This window comes from Phoxinus phoxinus (genome assembly GCF_949152265.1).
Source record: "Phoxinus phoxinus genome assembly, chromosome: 5".
NCBI classification, from domain to species: Eukaryota; Metazoa; Chordata; class Actinopteri; order Cypriniformes; family Leuciscidae; genus Phoxinus; species Phoxinus phoxinus.
In genome coordinates, this window is record NC_136880.1 from 35,729,550 (window position 1) to 35,748,474 (window position 18,925).

At 41.9% G+C, this 18,925-nt stretch overlaps 1 protein-coding gene across 2 annotated transcripts; it reads left to right on the forward strand.

Annotated features, from left to right (window-relative positions):
* Positions 1–556: 556 nt before the first annotated feature.
* LOC306997974 (integrin beta-1-like) lies at positions 557–18,757 on the forward strand. Of its 2 annotated transcripts, XM_079611641.1 has the most exons (15): positions 557–763; positions 8,490–8,637; positions 8,927–8,993; positions 9,250–9,335; positions 9,439–9,643; positions 11,536–11,706; positions 11,786–12,021; positions 12,496–12,579; positions 13,646–13,741; positions 13,869–13,958; positions 14,592–14,732; positions 15,955–16,157; positions 16,246–16,484; positions 16,904–17,126; positions 17,218–18,010. In XM_079611641.1, the coding sequence occupies exons 3-15, from the start codon at positions 8,927–8,929 to the stop codon at positions 17,456–17,458; spliced, it is 2,082 nt and encodes a 693-aa protein (XP_079467767.1). In that variant the 5' UTR covers positions 557–763; positions 8,490–8,637; the 3' UTR covers positions 17,459–18,010. The 2 variants fall into 2 exon arrangements, with proteins under 2 accessions (XP_079467767.1, XP_079467766.1); XM_079611640.1 differs by lacking the exon at positions 557–763 and having other exon boundaries at positions 8,465–8,637; positions 17,218–18,757.
* Positions 18,758–18,925: the final 168 nt, after the last annotated feature.

Genomic DNA, 18,925 nt, shown 5'->3' on the forward strand with positions numbered 1-18,925 from the left:
TCTGGCTTAAATTTATCTTACCACGTATGTAGGACACTGTTTTGTCTAATGGTCTAAATATGGTTAATATCTAAATGTAACTTTATATAAATTCACAACAACATATTTCACTTAGTCTCCATATAAAAACATACGGTGAGTAGGCCTATAACTGCAGTAGGTCATATCATTACTTGTCATAACACGTAGTTGATCCAACTATGTGTATTTTTAATTTTTCAATTCACAAAAACAAAAGTCTTCTGTAGGCTGAGTGAAGAGAGTGAACACCGACTGAATATCTGCATCTATTTTTCTATTTTAATCCGTGCAGATCTACACTGTAGCGTTTATATTTAAATGAACAAAAACCACAAAATTTTCAAGTCTATGGACGGGTTATTAATGTGTTAGCGTCGATTTAATGATAGTTATTTCGCAGTATATCCCCCTAATGGACGCATCAGGAACAACAGGGGCGTAAAACTGCCAGGGGCGTAAAACTGTTTCGGTCCTATATCTACCGGCTCCAGGTCTGCAGCCTCCCCATATAGAAAAAAACGCGACGTTAGTGTTTATCCCTTTAAATGCAAATGAGCCGCTGCTGCTGCAGGCACAGAGGGCGGAGCCTCACGAGCTCGCGCCTCAGTGTCAGGAGGACAATCTCATCTCACGGAATGATACTATCAAAACAGAAACTCTCAGTAGCATGTTCATTTCGACCCGGAGTCGGACAATAATGCCCACAGAGCCAGATAATATATGCTGTATGGAGATAGAACAGGTATAGTTTAGTTCAATTACGGTTATAACTTATTTTTCATCTTGCTTTTATCCACTATTACGTTATTAATACAAGCCTGTTGTAGCGTGTACTGATGGGTTTTTAATGAAGTTTATTGTAACGGTACATCACACAAAAATATGAAGCATCAGTTTTACTCCAGAAAAATCACAGTAAGAGCTGAATAAACACCGTATAAGAAGTGCGCCATCCATAAACTCTCTCTCCCATTCTTTATCATCAACATAACGTTACACAGAATTACACAAAAACACTCGTTACATCTAACAGTAAACAAATATTAACAGACTTGAACCCTTTTCAGTGGGTACTTAATAAACTGGCGAACTTTGTATCCGTAAAACAACTCTGACGAACTATAATAAAGCGCGCGCTCCATCACTGCCTTGATCAGTAACGTTAGGCCTATCGAGACTGTAACCTGGATCACGAACAGTTGGTGCAGATCCTTCCTCCAGTAAAAACGAGAGTAAATGACAATGTTAATTCTTACATCCATCAACAAAAAACACTTCAATCGCTTAGATAATATTCTTGACTACAGCTGCTCCGGTGTGGAAACAATGTTGGACTGTGTTTAGCTGTCTCAAGGGCGGGTCACCTGGGACGCTGGGATTTTTAAAACTAAAAACGTACTCGGTTACTAACGTAACCTCGGTTCTCTCGGAAAGATATTTCTTTGTCGAGATTGAAGCCTAAAAATTAATCCTTAATTTTGTAAATATGTAAAACGCTTTTCTGTAGCATACAACCCTAGGGGGAGCAATATCGCTCACCCATTGGCTGCTCCGCCAGAAAAGCACAGCCTATGCGAGGCCAGAGACGCTGACCAATGAGGGTGCTTCGCGCCCTTCTGCGTCATCTCCCGCCGAAACAGGCGTGGCCTAGGCCTATAAATACGAGCATAGCTGTCTAACACACTGATTTTCGTCACGAAAGCGACGCAGCGTGGGCACGCACGGCATGAGACGCAGTACTCGTTCCCTCTCCTAGAGAGAACCGAGGTTACGTTAGTAACCGAGTACGTTCTCTTACGTAGAGTTCTCTCGTACTGCGTCGAAAGAACGCTACGGGAACCCCATGTAACCCGCCGTGCGTGCTCTTGGACCGACACAGACACCTAAGGGCGCGCGCGCCCTGGCATACAAGTGCCTACCCCAAGAAGTATAGGGAGAGCGGCTAAAAATAGCATCATCCCTTTATAGTAGTGCCTCTAAGGGCATAATAACATATATATGAAATATTATATATATATGAGGGGTAATAGCATGCTCATGGGACACATTGTCAGTGAGTGATGCTTAAACATTGAAGTGACCTGGGCCGCAACGCGGGGCAGGAACACTAAACATAGTCTTCTAGACCGAGAGCAGTTTAGCCTGCAACGCAGGAACCTCTAGGTTATAGAACCGTATAAATGTAGACGGGGAGGCCCAGCCTGCCGCCATACAGATATCTTGTAACGAGATTCCGCTATACCAAGCCCACAAAGAGGCCATGCCTCTCGTAGAATGTGCTCTGATGCCCAGGGGGCATTCCAAACCTCTAGATGCGTAGGCTAGCGCAATGGTATCCACTACCCATCGAGATAGACTCTGTTTCGTCGCGGCTCGCCCTTTAGAGCGCCCACTGAACGAAACAAAGAGCTGCTCCGTCTGTCGAAAAACAGCGGAGCGGGACACATAAGCTCTTAATGCCCTGACCGGGCAAAGGGAGCTATTTCCGTCCTCCGAGGCCGGCAGGGCCGACAGGGAGATGACCTGAGCCCTGAACGGTGTGTTGAGGGACTTAGGTACGTACCCATGCTTCGGTTTCAACACGACTACAGAGTCGTTTGGCCCGAACTCCATACAAGAAGCTCTAACTGAGAGCGCTTGCAAATCCCCCACACGCTTCACTGAAGCGAGAGCCAAAAGAAACACTGTCTTGAAAGACAGGTGTTTCATGTCAACTGAGTGAATAGGCTCGAAAAGGGGCCCCTTTCATAGCGTTCAACACTGTAGAAAGGTCCCAAACGGGGACTGAAGTAGGCGTTGGAGGGTTTAACCTCCTGGCTCCTCTAAGGAAAACGGACCACCAGGTCGTTTCTGCCCAGTGAATGGCCAAGCGTTGGATTAACGAACGCTGATATGGCAGCCACATAGACTTTGAGCGTGGATGGGGTTCTTCCCTTATCCAATAGTTCTTGGAGGAAGGAGAGAATCTCCGTTTCCCCGCACTGAAGTGGTGACAGACCTTGGTCTGAACACCAACCAGAGAACACCGACCATTTGGAAGCGTAGAGCCGTCTAGTAGACGGAGCCCTAGCCTGTTCGATCGTGTCTAACACTCCCTTTGGGAGGTTAGCGGGTACCCGTTTATGGCCCATACGTGTAGGGACCAGAGCTCCGGGCGAGGATGCAAAATCGAGCCCTTGGCCTGCGAGAGGAGGTCTCTCCTCACTGGAATCGGCCACGGGGCAGTACTCTTCAGTCGCATCAAAACTGGGAACCAGGGTTGATTCGTCCAGTATGGAGCGACTAGTAGCACCGAGCATCCGCTTTCCTCGATACGCTCCAGCACTTGAGGCAGGAGTGAGACAGGAGGAAAGGCATAGAGCGGACGGCGGGGCCAGACACTGGCCAGCGCGTTCGTGCTCTTCGAAAAGAATTCTGGGCAGTGAGCGTTTTCCTGGTTTGCAAACAGGTCTATTTCCGCTCTGCCGAACGTTTTCCACAGCAGACGCACTGTCTGCGTGTGTAGGGACCACTCTCCTGTAGGAATGTTGTTCCGTGAGAGTCTGTCTGGGCCTACATTCAAGTGGCCTGGCACATGCATTGCTCTCAGCGAGCGCAGGTTGTGCTGGGCCCATACCAGTATGCGTTCCGCTAACCTGAATAGGTTTCGGGATCTCACGCCACCCTGGCGGTTTATGTAGGCTACTACCGACATGTTGTCCGAACGGACCAGGACGTGGTGCCCTTTTATCCGGGGACAAAAACGCCTCAGCGCAAAGTCCACCGCCATCATTTCCAGGCAGTTTATGTGCGGTAGTTTGGCTCGTTCTGCCCACTGGCCAAAGAGCGGTCTGCCGTCGAGCAGTGCTCCCCAGCCTGAGGTGGACGCGTCCGTGGACACCACCTTCAGGCTCGAGGAAGTCCCCAGGCTTACACCTGACCGGTACCAGTCTGACGCTCTCCATGGTGTCAGGGCTGAAATGCATTCCTGAGTGACCTTGAGGCGATAGCGACCGTGCAACCATGCTCGGCGCGGAACGCGCGCTTTCAACCAGAACTGCAGTGGGCGCATGCGCAGCAGGCCCAACTGCAGTACCGTTGAGGCTGAGGCCATGAGGCCTAGCATTTTCTGAAATCTCTTGAGCGGCACTATATGGCCGCTGCGGAAGGATTTCGCCATTTGCAGGGTGTTTTGCCTGCGCTGTGATGACAGCTGTGCTGTCATAGATAGCGAGTTCAGATCCAGTCCTAAAAAGGAGATCCTTTGACTGGGAAACAGTGAACTTTTCTCCCAATTGACTCTCGGACCTAAGCACTCGAGGTGATCGAGTATTAGTGTTTTGTGGTGAGCGAGTTCTGAAGGCGATTGAGCCAGAATCAGCCAATCGTCCAAATAGTTCAGAATTCGAACGCCTCGGAGTCTCAGGGGTGCCAGCGCCGCGTCCATGCACACTGTAAATGTACGAGGTGCTAGAGACAGGCCGAATGGCAGGACTGTGTACTGATATGCCCGGCCCTCGAAGGCGAATCTCAAAAATCGCCTGTGACGTGACGCAATTTGTATGTGAAAATACGCGTCTTTCAGATCTATCGCCATAAACCAGTCTCCTCGGCGAATCTGCGCGAGGATTTTTCTGGTCGTGAGCATTCTGAACTTTCGCTTTGTTAGCGCTTTGTTCAGACGCCTTAGATCTAAAATGGGTCTGAGACCCCCGTCTTTCTTCGGTACCAGGAAATATCTGCTGTACAGACCCCCTTCGCTCTGAGCTTGAGATAAAGGCTCTATGGCCCCTTTGCTCAATAGCTTCGCTATTTCGGCTCGAAGTAGATGTGCTACTTCTGTTTTTACCGTGGTTTCGACTTTCTCCGTGAAACGGGGAGGGCGTCGATGAAACTGTAGCGAATAGCCTCTTTTTATAGTCTCTAGCACCCATTCTGAGACCCCGGGAAGTCTTTCCCATGCATCTGCACGTGTGACTAGGGGTTGAATCTAATCTGGGCCCTGGTCGCGAAATGGCGGCGACACGAGAGCAACCGTGTGCTGTAACATGGACGCCGTGGCGTCTGAGGCGGGGGGCATGCTTAACACAGTGTGCATCCCGCGCGCGCCCGTAGGGCTCGTTATATTTGTGAATAAATGTGGGCGCGTGGTAGCGGGCACATTTATAACACCGGGAATACCGTGTTTGTGAACTGACTGACCGTTCGTTGGTTTCGGTTTTTACAGAAACCGCGGAACGTGCAGTGTGTAGTGGTTGTGGGCACTGGACAGTGGGCACGCTCACTACATGTAAAGCACAATCGACTTTATGTGTGCAGACCCTGTGTTGTACGGGGCTGTGCTTGCACGGGTTGAAAAACCGGGCTCTGGTCGCGAAATGGCGGCGACACGAGAGCAGTCGTGTGCTGTAACATGGGCGCCATTTCAGCGTATGCGGGTGGCGCGCTTAATCGAGCGGGCAGTCCGCGCGCGCGCTCAGCTCTCTCAGCTGAGAGAGAGAGAGCGCGCGGTGCGAGCCCCGTACGGCTCGACATGTTTGAGAATAAATGTGGGTGCGTGAACGCGGGTACATTTATAGCACTGGGGAGTACTGTCTATTAGAACTGACTGACCGTGCATCGGTTTCGTTTCATAGAAACCGTGTGACATGTAGCCTGTAGTGATTGTGGGCACTTGAAAGCGGGCACGCTCACTACATATAATGCACAATCGACATGATTCGATTTTATGTGTGCAAGCCCTGTATTGTGTGGGGCTGTGCTTGTGTGTACGAATGGGCACTGGGTCGTGGGCATACAGTTACACACATTACATCATCGGCCGTGGCCGGGACACCGTGTAGCACAGAGAGTACTGTCTATCAGAACCGACTGACCGTGCATTCGTTTCGTTTTTACAGAAACCACGGGACATGCAGTGTGTAGTGATTGTGGGCACTGAAAAGCGGGCACGCTCACTAACTTACATGTGATGCACAACCGACATAAATCGATTTTATGTGTGCAAGCCCTGTATTGTGTAGGGCTGTGCTTGTGTGTACGAATGCGCACTGGGTCGTGGGCATTACGGATACACACATTACACCATCGGCCGTGGCCGGGACACCAGAAAATACATTTTCAGATTTACCTGGGGCGTCGTGAAAACGGCGTTTGTGTGCAGGCAAACGGGCATTGATGCCGATTTGGTGACTGCAGAATACACTGGCACGGTCGCGTATGTTGGGACTGTGCGAGCGAGACATTTTAGTGAAAACCGGCCGCGGCGGGATTTTAACACTGTAACTTTCCTCGAAGCAGAAGTGCTCATCCTGGCTGAAAACGGGGTTTTCCGGGACTCCGCGATTTTTTCGTGAATTCAGGAAGAAAAAGGCGCGGGTCGTGAGGACGGTAACGTACGTTGCAGAAAAACAGCCATCCAGCCGGTAAGCGCATCGATGCTGGTCTTTCTCCGTCGACGCTCACGAGCGGCGGGGGAGGGGAGATCCTCGGAGCTCGCCCATAACTCGCTACCCGAAGCGGGAGAGAACAGCAGTCGTCCTCCACAGACGCGGCTTCACCTTCCTCGTCCATGACGGACGTGGCGGCACACAGCGGCCCTTGTCCGTCGGTCAGAGAGTCCAGCGAAGCGGGCGGAGAAGCTGGCGGCAGCAGCGGCGAGCACCTCGTGGTGGAGGGAGGTTCCGGGCTCCGCTGAGCACGGCGCTTTTCACGGCGCGGCACTACAGCGGGCGGAAAGATGCAGCTTCAGTAAATGAACGCCCGGCGAGTCCGCAGAGTCACCGTAGGCATCAAATCACAGTGATGGCAGCCGCCATCGACGAGAGCTGAAGCTGCGTGATCCTCACAGGCAGGAAACACAAGCACGTGGTCCCCGACGCTGAGTGGGGCTCTACACGAGCCACAGGAGGTGCGAGACATCTTGAAAAAGACGCTCGGCTCTTTTAGTGGTGAAAAACTGTGTGACGCGACGGCGAACACACACACAAAACACACACACATAATGTAAAGGATATTCCACGCCGGAGAAGCGCAGCAGGGAACGGCGGCTGAAGGCGGCGGCTTCAGAGAAAAGGCTCGTCCTGCTGAAGTGCTTGTTCCAAACGGCTGTGGTGGCTCGAATCCAATCCAACGATGTGTGCAGCTTCGTGAATTTTAGAAAATCAGTGTGTTAGACAGCTATGCTCGTATTTATAGGCCTAGGCCACGCCTGTTTCGGCGGGAGATGACGCAGAAGGGCGCGAAGCACCCTCATTGGTCAGCGTCTCTGGCCTCGCATAGGCTGTGCTTTTCTGGCGGAGCAGCCAATGGGTGAGCGATATTGCTCCGCCTAGGGTTGTATGCTACAGAAAAGCGTTTTACATATTTACAAAATTAAGGATTAATTTTTAGGCTTCAATCTCGACAAAGAAATATCTTTCCCGTAGCGTTCTTTCGACGCAGTACGAGAGAACTCTACGTAAGAGAACTGCAGTGTCCATCAACAGTCGTGGGAGGGGCTTGTGCAAAAGGACATCACATTGCCCCGAATCTGAGACAGTAGGTGTTTCTCAAGGCGGTTAAGAGTTTGATTATGCAGTTATGTCTTAAATCAACATTAACCGGTTAACTAGTACCAAAATACTTGTAGCATGCATACAAAAATCTGCTGCTACACAACAACAAAAAATATTGAAGCAAACATTTGTGCTTGGTTTTATTCTATAAAATCAATCTGAAATTAATGTAATGGTCCTTTTATTGAAATTTGCATTTATTTCTCTTCTTTCGGAGTTGCATGTCAGTTTATTTTCACACAGAGCATAAATGTCAGATTTTTATTGGTTACACACTCATGTTTCCCACATTTATACAGGGCATAGCATTTTATAAACATTTGAAACATAGTCACCAGTGAAATGAATCATAGTCACCAGTTGTTTGATTAGTATTGCCACTAATATAAATGCCGCTTATAAAATGTGAATGTGACCTTCATGAATAATTGCCTTGAAGCAAGCAAAATACTTTTTGCTTTTAATGGAGAGAAAAGACACTCTTACAGGGTATTGGGCTTCCTTTTAAGGGACGGCATGTTTAGGTCAGTTTATCAGTGATGTTGTGAATGATGTTGATCTTTTTAAACAGTCTTGTTCTTGTTTTGCAGCCGTATTTGTTTGTACTTGTGTGCCTTTGTTGTCGTTTCCCTCACTGAAATCACATGTTCAGGATTGCTTATGTTATTTTTAAATTTATTTTGTATCTGTACATCTTTTTTGGCATCTACAGACTGTAACCACATTTGTTTGTGCAGAGCCTTTTGCAGTTCACTTGAATTCATTCAATTCAGGTTCTGTGTGAATGTTATTTTTAAGTTTGATGCCAGTCAAATATTTTTTTCTAGTGTGAGTTTTTTCTAGTGTGAGTCTTTTCTGGAGGAGGAGCCTCACTCTTTACATGTTTAGCCCAAACCACACAACCCTTCAGTTTGTATTTCCTGTGTTTGTAAGGCGTACGACTGACCTGCTGCTGCTGCTGCACTGTTGCAGTCTGAACTACTAAAAAAGACCTGCTCACACGCCTCACACAAAAGTTGATCGTATAAACATTTACGTCATAAACACACATCTATTGAAAGAGCAAGGAGCATACGTTAAGGTAAGTAACTAAGCTTTTATTTTTCCACTTATTTATTTCCACTTATAAAATGCCCATAAAAAAATCTCATGACATCTTACTAGTCACAGAATATGCATGTAAATATTGTTTTTAAATATGTTTGTCTGATCAAAATTGTTCAAGCAAATCCATAAAGACAAACTACTACAATGTAAATCAAGGATCAATCATTTAGTGTATTTACATAAATGTTTATATTATATATAAATATATCTGTATTTGTACATGATGTGTTTCTGTGTAATTTATGAGGTTCTTCTGCATTTAGATGGATATGAGGGTGCTGTTAATTTCAGTTCTACTAGGATTTGTCTCTCATGTCAGAGCGAAAACAGGTAAGGAAGTAATATCGCCAACAACTCAGCTAGTTTCTGTTGCCTCAGGGGACATTCTTTTAATGTTAAGGTTTATGAATTTATATCATAGCAATTTTGAGGCTACTTTCTCAAGTTATTCTTCAAAAGAGCTTCTTGTTAGCTTTTTATTTCAAAATTATTTAGTTGCTGGAAAACTATTATTTAATAATCTTTAATAACATTGTAATGTTAGATCTTGTCTTCTAAAGTTGTTGTGTATGTGTTTTGCGCTCAGACAGCAATGAATGCATTTCTAAAAATGCCAAAACATGTGGAGAGTGTATTCGGACCGGGCCACAGTGTGTGTGGTGCAAGGATCCTGTAAGTTATTTTGTCTACATTTGATTGTCAACTTCTCGTCTGACTCTGGAAGATTATCCGAGTCTTACCGAAACATGTGAACTTAGCAAGTCTCTGCTTGCAGGATTTCAAACCTTCACGCTGTGATGAAATGGAGTCTCTGCAAAAGGCTGGTTGCACTGCACTCGGCATAGAAAACCCTCGAGGAACGGTCACCATCGACAAGAACAAACCTGTCACAAACCGTAAAATTGAGGGAGGAGAGAATCTGAGGCCTGAAGAGATCACCCAGATTCAGCCACAGAAATTCACCCTGAACCTCCGATCAGGTACTGTTGTGAAATATGAATCAGGACAAGTTCAATCAAATTTACATTTAAAAAAAAATACAGTAATCCAAAAATACATTTAGCCTACATCTGCGTTTTAAAAGAAACAGGCTGAAATGTATAATGTATGCTGACTTCATGTGCTATCTGAATTATTGTAATAATTGTAAATAGTTTCCTAGTTAAAAATTGGATATGAATGCCCTTTCATGATCATTGAATAGCAAAATATAATTTAGGTTTTAATAAGATTTTCCAATTAAGAATAAGAATAAACATGGTGTCCTCCATGATTCCTGTTCTTTCCGACAACAATGCACTTGAACACTAGGGTTAATGATGACAGGCTTTAATTTAAAAAACTTTTTACTAATAAGTGAACAACTCATTTATTTTAATTTTTTATTATGTTTGGTGAATTTTCATAATACAGGTGAAACTCCAAAAATTAGAATATTATAGAATAGCTAGTTTTCATAGCTGTAAGCCATAATCATCCAAATTATAACAAATAAAGGCTTGAAATATCTCACTTTGCATGTAATGAGTCTATATAATATATTAGTTTCACCTTTAAGTTGAAATACTGAAATAAATGAACTTCTGCACGATATTCACATTTTTCGAGTTTCACCTGTAATACAACAAGACATCACTAAAAAAGAAAGGACCACCAATAGCTCAGATTTGCATATAAAACAGGACTACGCCATAGTAAAACAGATTAGAGAATAAAAACAAAACAATAACATATTTTAAAAAGTTGCAGAAGAGGACAAAGGTTCAATGTCCAGAGAGTTATACAATTACATTATTCCTATTCCTTGTAATATAAAAGGGCGAAGATGAGTTTTAAAATAGTCCAGATATGGGGTCCAGACTTTATTAAACTGGCTTGTTTTTTGATGTAATACATAGGTAAGACACTCCAGGGGAATCAACTCAAAAATAACCTTACGCCAACCTTTAAGAGATGGAGACTTATCACTGATAATAATAATAATAATAATTTGTTACATTTATATAGTGCTTTTTCTGGGACCTCAAAGAGCTTCCCATATGGATGGTTTTAATCTCCTCAACCACCACCAATGTGCAGCATTCACCTGGATGATACGACGCACGGCAGCCATATTACGCCAGAACGCCCACCACACACCAGCACTGATCCAATTTAGTAAAATATTTTTTCTGACAGCGAAGGATAGAATATTATACAATTTCTTATTAGCAGATGAAACAATGCGTCCATTAGAATACCCAACAATTAAAGATCAACTCTCCCTTCCATCACTGCCTTGACCAGTAACGTTAGGCCTATCGCTCCGGAGCTATGCTTTACCAGTATTAATTAAGTAAACATGTTTACCTAAAAAGTTTAGCAAATTGTTCATTGCATTCATCATCATAGCATATTTCAATATTGTATATATTTTTTTCAGGAAAGAAAGTGTGGTAGATTTTTCCCTATCTCACTCCTACTTTAAGTCTACCTGGGTCGTCTCCAAATCGACGTTCCCTAACGTCTCCAAAACGACGTTTAATATATAGTCTACCCTTTAAACTAACTCACCTGCTGCGCAGCAGAAATGATCAGACAGACTTCGGCAAATGTCCTCTAAATGCTTTAATCACGGCCGGGAGATCTCGGACAAATTTCATTGAGAATCCCACCCGAAAACACGGATACAACCGTTTTTATAGAATAGGGAGGTATAGCAAAATGACATGAATTTGATTGGTTCTTCATATGCAAACTAGGTAAAGCAAAAAAAAATATCATTGTTAATGACAAGGTTCTAACACCTAGTCATCTAGTCTAGTTTCATTTCCCCTATTTGTTATTTACACACACACACACATTTTTGTCTCTCGTCTTTGTCACTCTACAGGTGAACCGCAGAAGTTTACTCTCACGTTCAAGAGGGCAGAGGATTATCCCATCGATCTGTACTTCCTGATGGACCTCAGTGACTCTATGCGAAGTAATCTTGAGAATGTCAAGAACCTGGGAGCTGACCTTGCCAGGGAGATGCGGGACATCACTAAAGACCTGCGGATCGGTTAGGAGGACACACATGCTCACATTCACGCCTTTGCGGTATTAAAACTGTTAAATGATCTGCTAACTCTTCCTTGCAGGTTTTGGTTCATTCTTGGGGAAGCTTGTTATGCCTTTCATTCCGATGACGCCAAAGTATCTGCAGAACCCATGTTTTCCAAACGACTCCACAGCACCCTTCAGCTACAAAAACGTCCTGAGTTTGACCAACGACAGCACATTGTTCACCCAAGAAGTCAGCAAACAGAAAACCTCTGGAAACCTGGACTCTCCGGAGGCAGGATTTGATGCAATCATGCAAGCTGCTGTCTGCACGGTGGGTCGAGTTCAACATTCCATAAATGCCACAGAACTACGGGCAAAGTCTCCGGTACATGTTAGCACATGCAGTGTTGTACTTGCGCTGTGAATGGTTGCAAAACAACTGCTTTCTTTTTCTTCCAATAAAATAGCTTTGTTTTTTTAAAATGCTAAATGCTACCAGTTTAGAAATCCTTTAGTTGAATACCAATTATCAGTTTATGTATACACAAAAATTACTTCATCACCATTTTTAAATACTGGTTCTGACTGTAGCCTGAGGGTCCTGATTTAATTTTCAAACACTAACCATGTTCTCAACGTGTGATTGAGCCTTTGTAAAATAAGAAACACACTCTCATTAATCATTCTTATTGAGTCATAGGGAGCAGCATGCTACTGAACATTACCGGTAGCTACTGAACAAGTTTGGACAAAACCTGACCATTTGAAGCTGTGTTCTGTCATCTTTGTTTTGATTATTCCTCAGAAAGAGATTGGCTGGAGGAATGTCACTCGTCTCCTCGTGTTTTCCACGGATGCTGGATTCCATTTTGCTGGAGATGGAAAACTGGTTGGCATTGTTCGTCCAAATGATGGGAAATGCCATCTTTCCAATAATATGTACACCATGAGCAGAGGTGGAAAGAGTACTGAAAATCTGTACTCAAGTACAAGTACCGTTACATTGCTGAAATAATACTCAATTACAAGTAAAAGTACTGGTGTCAAAAAAGTACTTAAAGGTATAGCGGAGGATTTTCTTCTTCCGGGTGGGTAGTGTATACTATTGGTCCACCTAAGTGTCAATCATTCTGGTGATATGTTTACGTAAGGCCGTTCACACGCTGGCGTGCGCTAAAAGCACATGTTGGGCTTCCCACTGATGCCGCAGTCGCGAAGATTCTACTAGACAGGTAAAGTTTGTCATGCTATTTGGAGAAATCCATTTAAAATCACTGCTAGTAGGCGTTCCCTCTCGGTCGGGAGCAAATAGAAATTGGAGAGGGCGGGTCTTTTCTAAAAGTAGGAAAGATCCTCCGCAATACCTTTAAGTAAAAGTACAAATTACTCTTCTCAAAAACTACTCAGAGTACTAGTTACTAGTTACTTTTTAGCTGGCGATAGTTGATGTATTACCAATAAATATTCAATCAAATCATAGATTTATGTAGAAAATAGCTACTTTTAACACATTTTTACCTTATTGACGAAGTACATTAATTAGTGGTCATGATACTGGAATTTCTAAGTTTTATTGGTCCGTTTATGATAAGATATTTTTATTGGCTACCGAAATGCCGGTCAAAGATTTGAATATCAATTCAAATTGTACTCAGTAACGAAATATGATTTTACAAGTAGCGAAGTACATTACTTAGCTTAATATCTACTTGAGTACAAGTAAAATTACAGATTTAAAAATATACTCAAAAAAGTACAAGTACCCGAAAAAACTACTTAATTACAGTAACGTGAGTAGCCTAGTTGTAATTCGTTATTTCCACCTCTGACCATGAGTAACTACTTTGTAAGTGTGAGCTTTACAGATAGACAGACAGACAGACAGACAGACAGGCAAGCAGACAGACAACTGGAACAATCAGAGTATGTCTTTCATTTGAGTTCTTTTTTTGAAGGACTACCCCACCATCTCTCAGCTAGTAGACACACTGAGTGACAACAACATTCAGACCATCTTTGCTGTGACGGAGCAATTCCGGGCTCTTTATCAGGTGTGTGCATGCATGTGTAATATATATTCTCCTGATTGCAACATCATCTCATGATTTAAGCATCAATTTTAACTCAGATAGTTAGTAGTCTGTGTTGATTCACGTTGTATATGTGTGTGCACAATAGGAGCTCTCTGCTCTAATCCCCAAATCAACAGTCGGGACACTGTCTACCTCATCTTCCAATGTCATCCAGCTCATCATTGATTCCTATAATGTGAGTTCAAGTTATGCATCAGATGTCTATCCAATGTGAAGTAATGGTGGCTGTGGTCAGCTCTAGTTCCTTTTACGGTTAAAGAGAAAAGAAACTTAAACCGCTGCTATTTTTCACTTGCGTACAAAGGAATTCATTTAACAGCATAATTCATAGTTCTTAAAGTGCGACCCACTGGCTTGGTGTATAAACCGCTAAGACAAGTCTTACAAGTTAGACATCAAATTACTTTCTTTAAGACTGTTCATAGCTTTTTTTTAATCACTTATGCTTTTAAAAAAAATAATAGATTGGTCTAATTTGATGCCAAAAAGTAAGACTGACTGCCACTGACTTACTGCTAGTGGGTCATACTAAAACTTAAGACACTGTCTTAATATAATGACTATGTTTATGCAACCGGCCCAAGAGAAAAATAATAAGTAATAGTTCACCCCAAAAAGAAAGCATTAATTGTTTATTTTAGTCTTAAACCCGCATGACTTTCTTACATCTGTGAAAAACAAAAGTAGATATTTTGAAGTATTGAATTTCAAAATGTCTTCTATTGAATCCCATACAATATTGTATGATTTGAATGAATATTTCATTTTCTCAGCACTAATATACTCCCTGTGTTTAATTCTCTCTCAGTCTTTGTCCGCAGAGGTCATTCTGGAGAACTCCAGGCTACCTCCTGATGTGTTCATCTCCTACGTCTCCCACTGCAAGAATGGAGTGAGCAGAAAAGGAGAAAGTGGGCGCACATGCTTCAACATCTCCATTGGGGATGAGGTGAGAGAGTGAACGCTCTTTCCATATGGCAGCAAACTTCTACATCATTCCCATTCACCGATGCTCTCCTAGTCTGCATACTTCTAAGACATGTTCCAATTGAGACTGAGTAGTCGCAGATGCTAGGATGAATTTCTTCTTTTTTAAAATATAGCCAACCTGACTTTCTCTGACAAGCAGAGAAACTATAGCAATACCCAATGAAACTGCGAAAGGAAAGACTAGGAGTGTAGGTCAATGTGTGGGAAACAGGAGTCCAGAAATATTAGAATCAAACCTAGTTCCAACTAGCTATCTTTGTTTTCCATTCTGTTCAAAACAGTGCAAAAACAATGTCTATGTTGCACTATTTCAGTGTGGATAATATGATGGTGTATGATGTACAGTATATGCAGGTGTTGGCTGAAATACTGCATCCTAAAGTTCACTATATGAAATAATTCAAAATAATGCAAATCGGTGAAAATAATTAACTCTCCAGCTTATCTACCACATCCTGTAGCAAACTCTGATCTCTATCGCTTAGTTAGATGTGACACTTCTATACGTGAGCTCTCAACCAATGATACACTGGAGCTACGCATGGACCGCCTCCCTCATTTCCATGTTGCACATGAAAAAGTAAAGATAAATGTATAAATAAATAAATATGGAAATAAATGTATGTGGGAATGAATAAATATATAAATAAATGAACGCATAAATAAATAATAGGATAAAAAGGATAAAAATAAATACAGAAAATAATAAATGAAGGAAAAAGTTAATTAATTTAATTCAAATAAATGATATTTGTTTTATCAAGTCAGTTATCTATTTATTTAGTTTTCATTTCTGCAGGTTTGGTCCTCCATAAAAAACACCCTAATGTATGTTCCTGATAACAAAAAGGGCAAGAAACTAAATTATTTATATAAAATATAATCATTTGTGATGTGTCACGGAGGGAGGGACTTCTCCATATATAGTAAGGCAACTTGCAATTAACCAATTAACAGGTTTTTACTTTAGAATAAAATAAAATAAATAAAATTACAGTGCACAACATTTTAGTGAATATTTAATGTACACAAAGAGCTTCTGTCTTATAATGTGCACAAGGACATTATAAAGAACGTGTCGAAAATAAAAGCTTTCGTTTCCCTGTGCACCCTGCTGGCTATTTCCATTTCTATAAATGATATGCCTGCTGAAACATAAAACAATGTGTTGTGCCTCATAGGTGACGTTTGATATAGAAATCACGGCTAAGGGTTGTCCATCTGATGGCAAGTCAGAGACGATAAAGATCAAACCGCTGGGCTTTAACGAGGAGGTGGAGATCGTCCTCAACTTCATCTGTGAATGTGAGTGTCACAAAGACGGAATCCCAAACAGCCAATCGTGTCACTTCGGTAACGGGACCCTGGAGTGTGGAGTATGCAGGTTTGAGAAGCTGTCACTCTCTCATATGCAAATGCAGACAACTAAGTATGACAATCATTCTGATTCGATGTTTTCTTTCTCATTTCAGGTGTAATAATGGCCGATTAGGCAGATTATGTGAGTGCAGCCAAGATGAAGTCAAAACAGACGATTTGGATGCAAATTGTCGCAGAGGTAAAGGGACAGAGGTCTGCAGCAACAATGGAGAATGTGTTTATGGAATGTGCGAGTGTAAGAAAAGAGACAACCCAGAGGAGAGATACAGCGGAACGTTCTGCGAGTGCGACAACTTCAACTGCGACCGATCCAACAACAAGCTTTGTGGAGGTACGACTCTGATGATTTCTCAATTCTGTCTTTTACCTAACCTTATTTATATTTATACAATTTTTAATGTTTAATGTTCACTTCTCCTAAATAAAAAATATAGAACAGTTAAAATCAACATGAAATTGCATTTGCGTCCCATTTTATTTACAGAATACACTGCATTTAATAAGAAAAAACAATTCTCTAGCATTTTTTTTCCTTAGTAAATAGCAACCATTTTGATTTCATGTTGACTTTATTGGGTTAAAAAGCTGCTGCATTTGCTTGAACACTGCAAATAAATATTTTCTTACTCAGTATTCTTGTGTTGTTTTCCAGTATAAGTATCTATTCATTCTTAAATCAAGATACATTAACTGGATATGCAAAATTACTTTAGATATTGAGTTTTCATCAAGGCATCCTTTTCCCCACAGGTCATGGACGATGTGAATGCCGAAAGTGTATTTGTGACCCTAATTACGCCGGTAGTGCATGCGACTGCCCACTGGACACCTCCACCTGTCTGGCCAGTAACAAACAGATCTGTAACGGCCGGGGCACCTGCGAGTGTGGCGTGTGTAAATGTACAGACTCAAAGTTTCAGGGTCCGACCTGTGAAATCTGCCCAACCTGCCCTGGAGTTTGTACTCAACACAAGTAAGTAATTAACAGAACACTTGCTCAAACAACTGGCTTGTTATGGTCATCTAGCAGCGCTTAATATATTCGCCTGCATTTTTCCTCACAGGGATTGCGTCCAGTGCCGAGCATTTGCTACTGGTGACAAGAAAGACACGTGTGAGAAAGAATGTGGCTACTTCAATCTTAAAGTAGTAAAGATGATGAATGAACTTCCTCATCCCCATGACCAGCCCTACATCAATCACTGCAAAGAGCGCGATGCTAATGACTGCTGGTTCTTCTTCACCTACGCTTCCAAGAACGACAGCACCATTGAGGTCCACGTGGTCGAGGAACTTACGTGCTAGAATCAAAGAATCAAAAGTTTGAGGGTCCGACCTGTGAAATCTGCCCAACCTTGTCCAAAAATCCTAAAGGATTCCAATAAGAAAATTGTACAGGATTCTAATTAGAATTTCTATCATATTTTGGAACCAGTCCTATAGGATTTCCAATGGGAATTGTCTTATAGGACTATACATAAATATCCTATATAGAATTCTGATTGAAATTGTCTTATAGGACAATGCATAAATATCCTGTAGGATTTTCTACATGATTTTAATGGGATCCAATTAGGTCACTTCTCAGGTTTATATGGGATTTCCTTTTTTTTAAGGTGCACTTTTCCAATGTTTTTCTTTTACTAATAGTAGTTTTTTTATTGTGTCTTGCAGTTTGCTTAAAGTCACCTCTATATAGACATTGGTCACTGTTTAATGCATGTTATGCAACCTGCAGTCACATTATAAACAACATGGCAGGTGATTTGGGCACACAGTATTAGTGCAAACATTTCTAAGGCACTGATAATGGATTGATGAAATAAAAAAACAAATCAACAAAGTTATTTTAATTTCATTAGTATTTTATTTATTTATTTCTACTTTCATAACTAATGAATTTATTACTTTTTTTACAGATAATATTCATTACAGACTTACACACACATACACTCAAACACATTCTCACACACACACACACACACACACACACTGTGAAATACAACATTAAACATCCTGAACAAATCAGTTTGATTCAAACAAACAATTAGTTTTTTTACAGATTATATTCATTACACACACACACACACACACACACACACACACACACACAGTGAAATACAACATTAAACATCCTGAACAAATCAGTTTGATTCAAACAAACTCACACATAATCATTGTGGTAGGGGTGGGTGATATGGCAAAAATATCATATCACGATTTTTTTCAGGAAAATCACGATTCACGATTTTATCACGATTCCTTTTCATGTAGGTTTTACTATTTTGCAAATGACTGAGCATCACAGCCAAACTAATGTCCCTATTTTAAAAACAAAGCCTTAGGTGACAAAATATAAGTGGCGAAGATAAAAAATCTTTGGAATTTTCTTTGTTATTAAAAATTAAGAACAAAAATACACATACACAACTTAATATACAAATTAAATAAACAGTGCTTTATTTTTTCAGCTACAGGTGTATTTAACAGCATTGAAGAAAGTAATTAAATTAACAAATATGAAAATAAAACACAACATAGACTTCACTGTATAAATTGTACATTGATTCTTATTAAAGCTATTAAAGTTCTCAGTCAAGAGTGAGGGATTTGCTCTTTGTATTTTGTTGTTTTATTAACAGGGATAGTTCTCCCAAAAATTTTAATTCTCTCAAGCCGTTTTAAACCCGAATAAGTCTCCCTCTTCTGTTGAAAATAAAAGTTATTTGGAGGAATGTGGGTAACCAAACAGTTGATGTACCCCAGTGACTT

Excerpts from the sequence above, each read along its gene's own strand:
- LOC306997974 (XM_079611641.1), top strand. The coding sequence starts at position 8,927 with ATGGATATGAGGGTGCTGTTAATTTCAGTTCTACTAGGATTTGTCTCT. Across the intron at positions 9,644-11,535 it reads CACCCTGAACCTCCGATCAG|GTGAACCGCAGAAGTTTACT; the intron begins GTACTGTTGTGA and ends GTCACTCTACAG. Across the intron at positions 11,707-11,785 it reads CACTAAAGACCTGCGGATCG|GTTTTGGTTCATTCTTGGGG; the intron begins GTTAGGAGGACA and ends TCTTCCTTGCAG.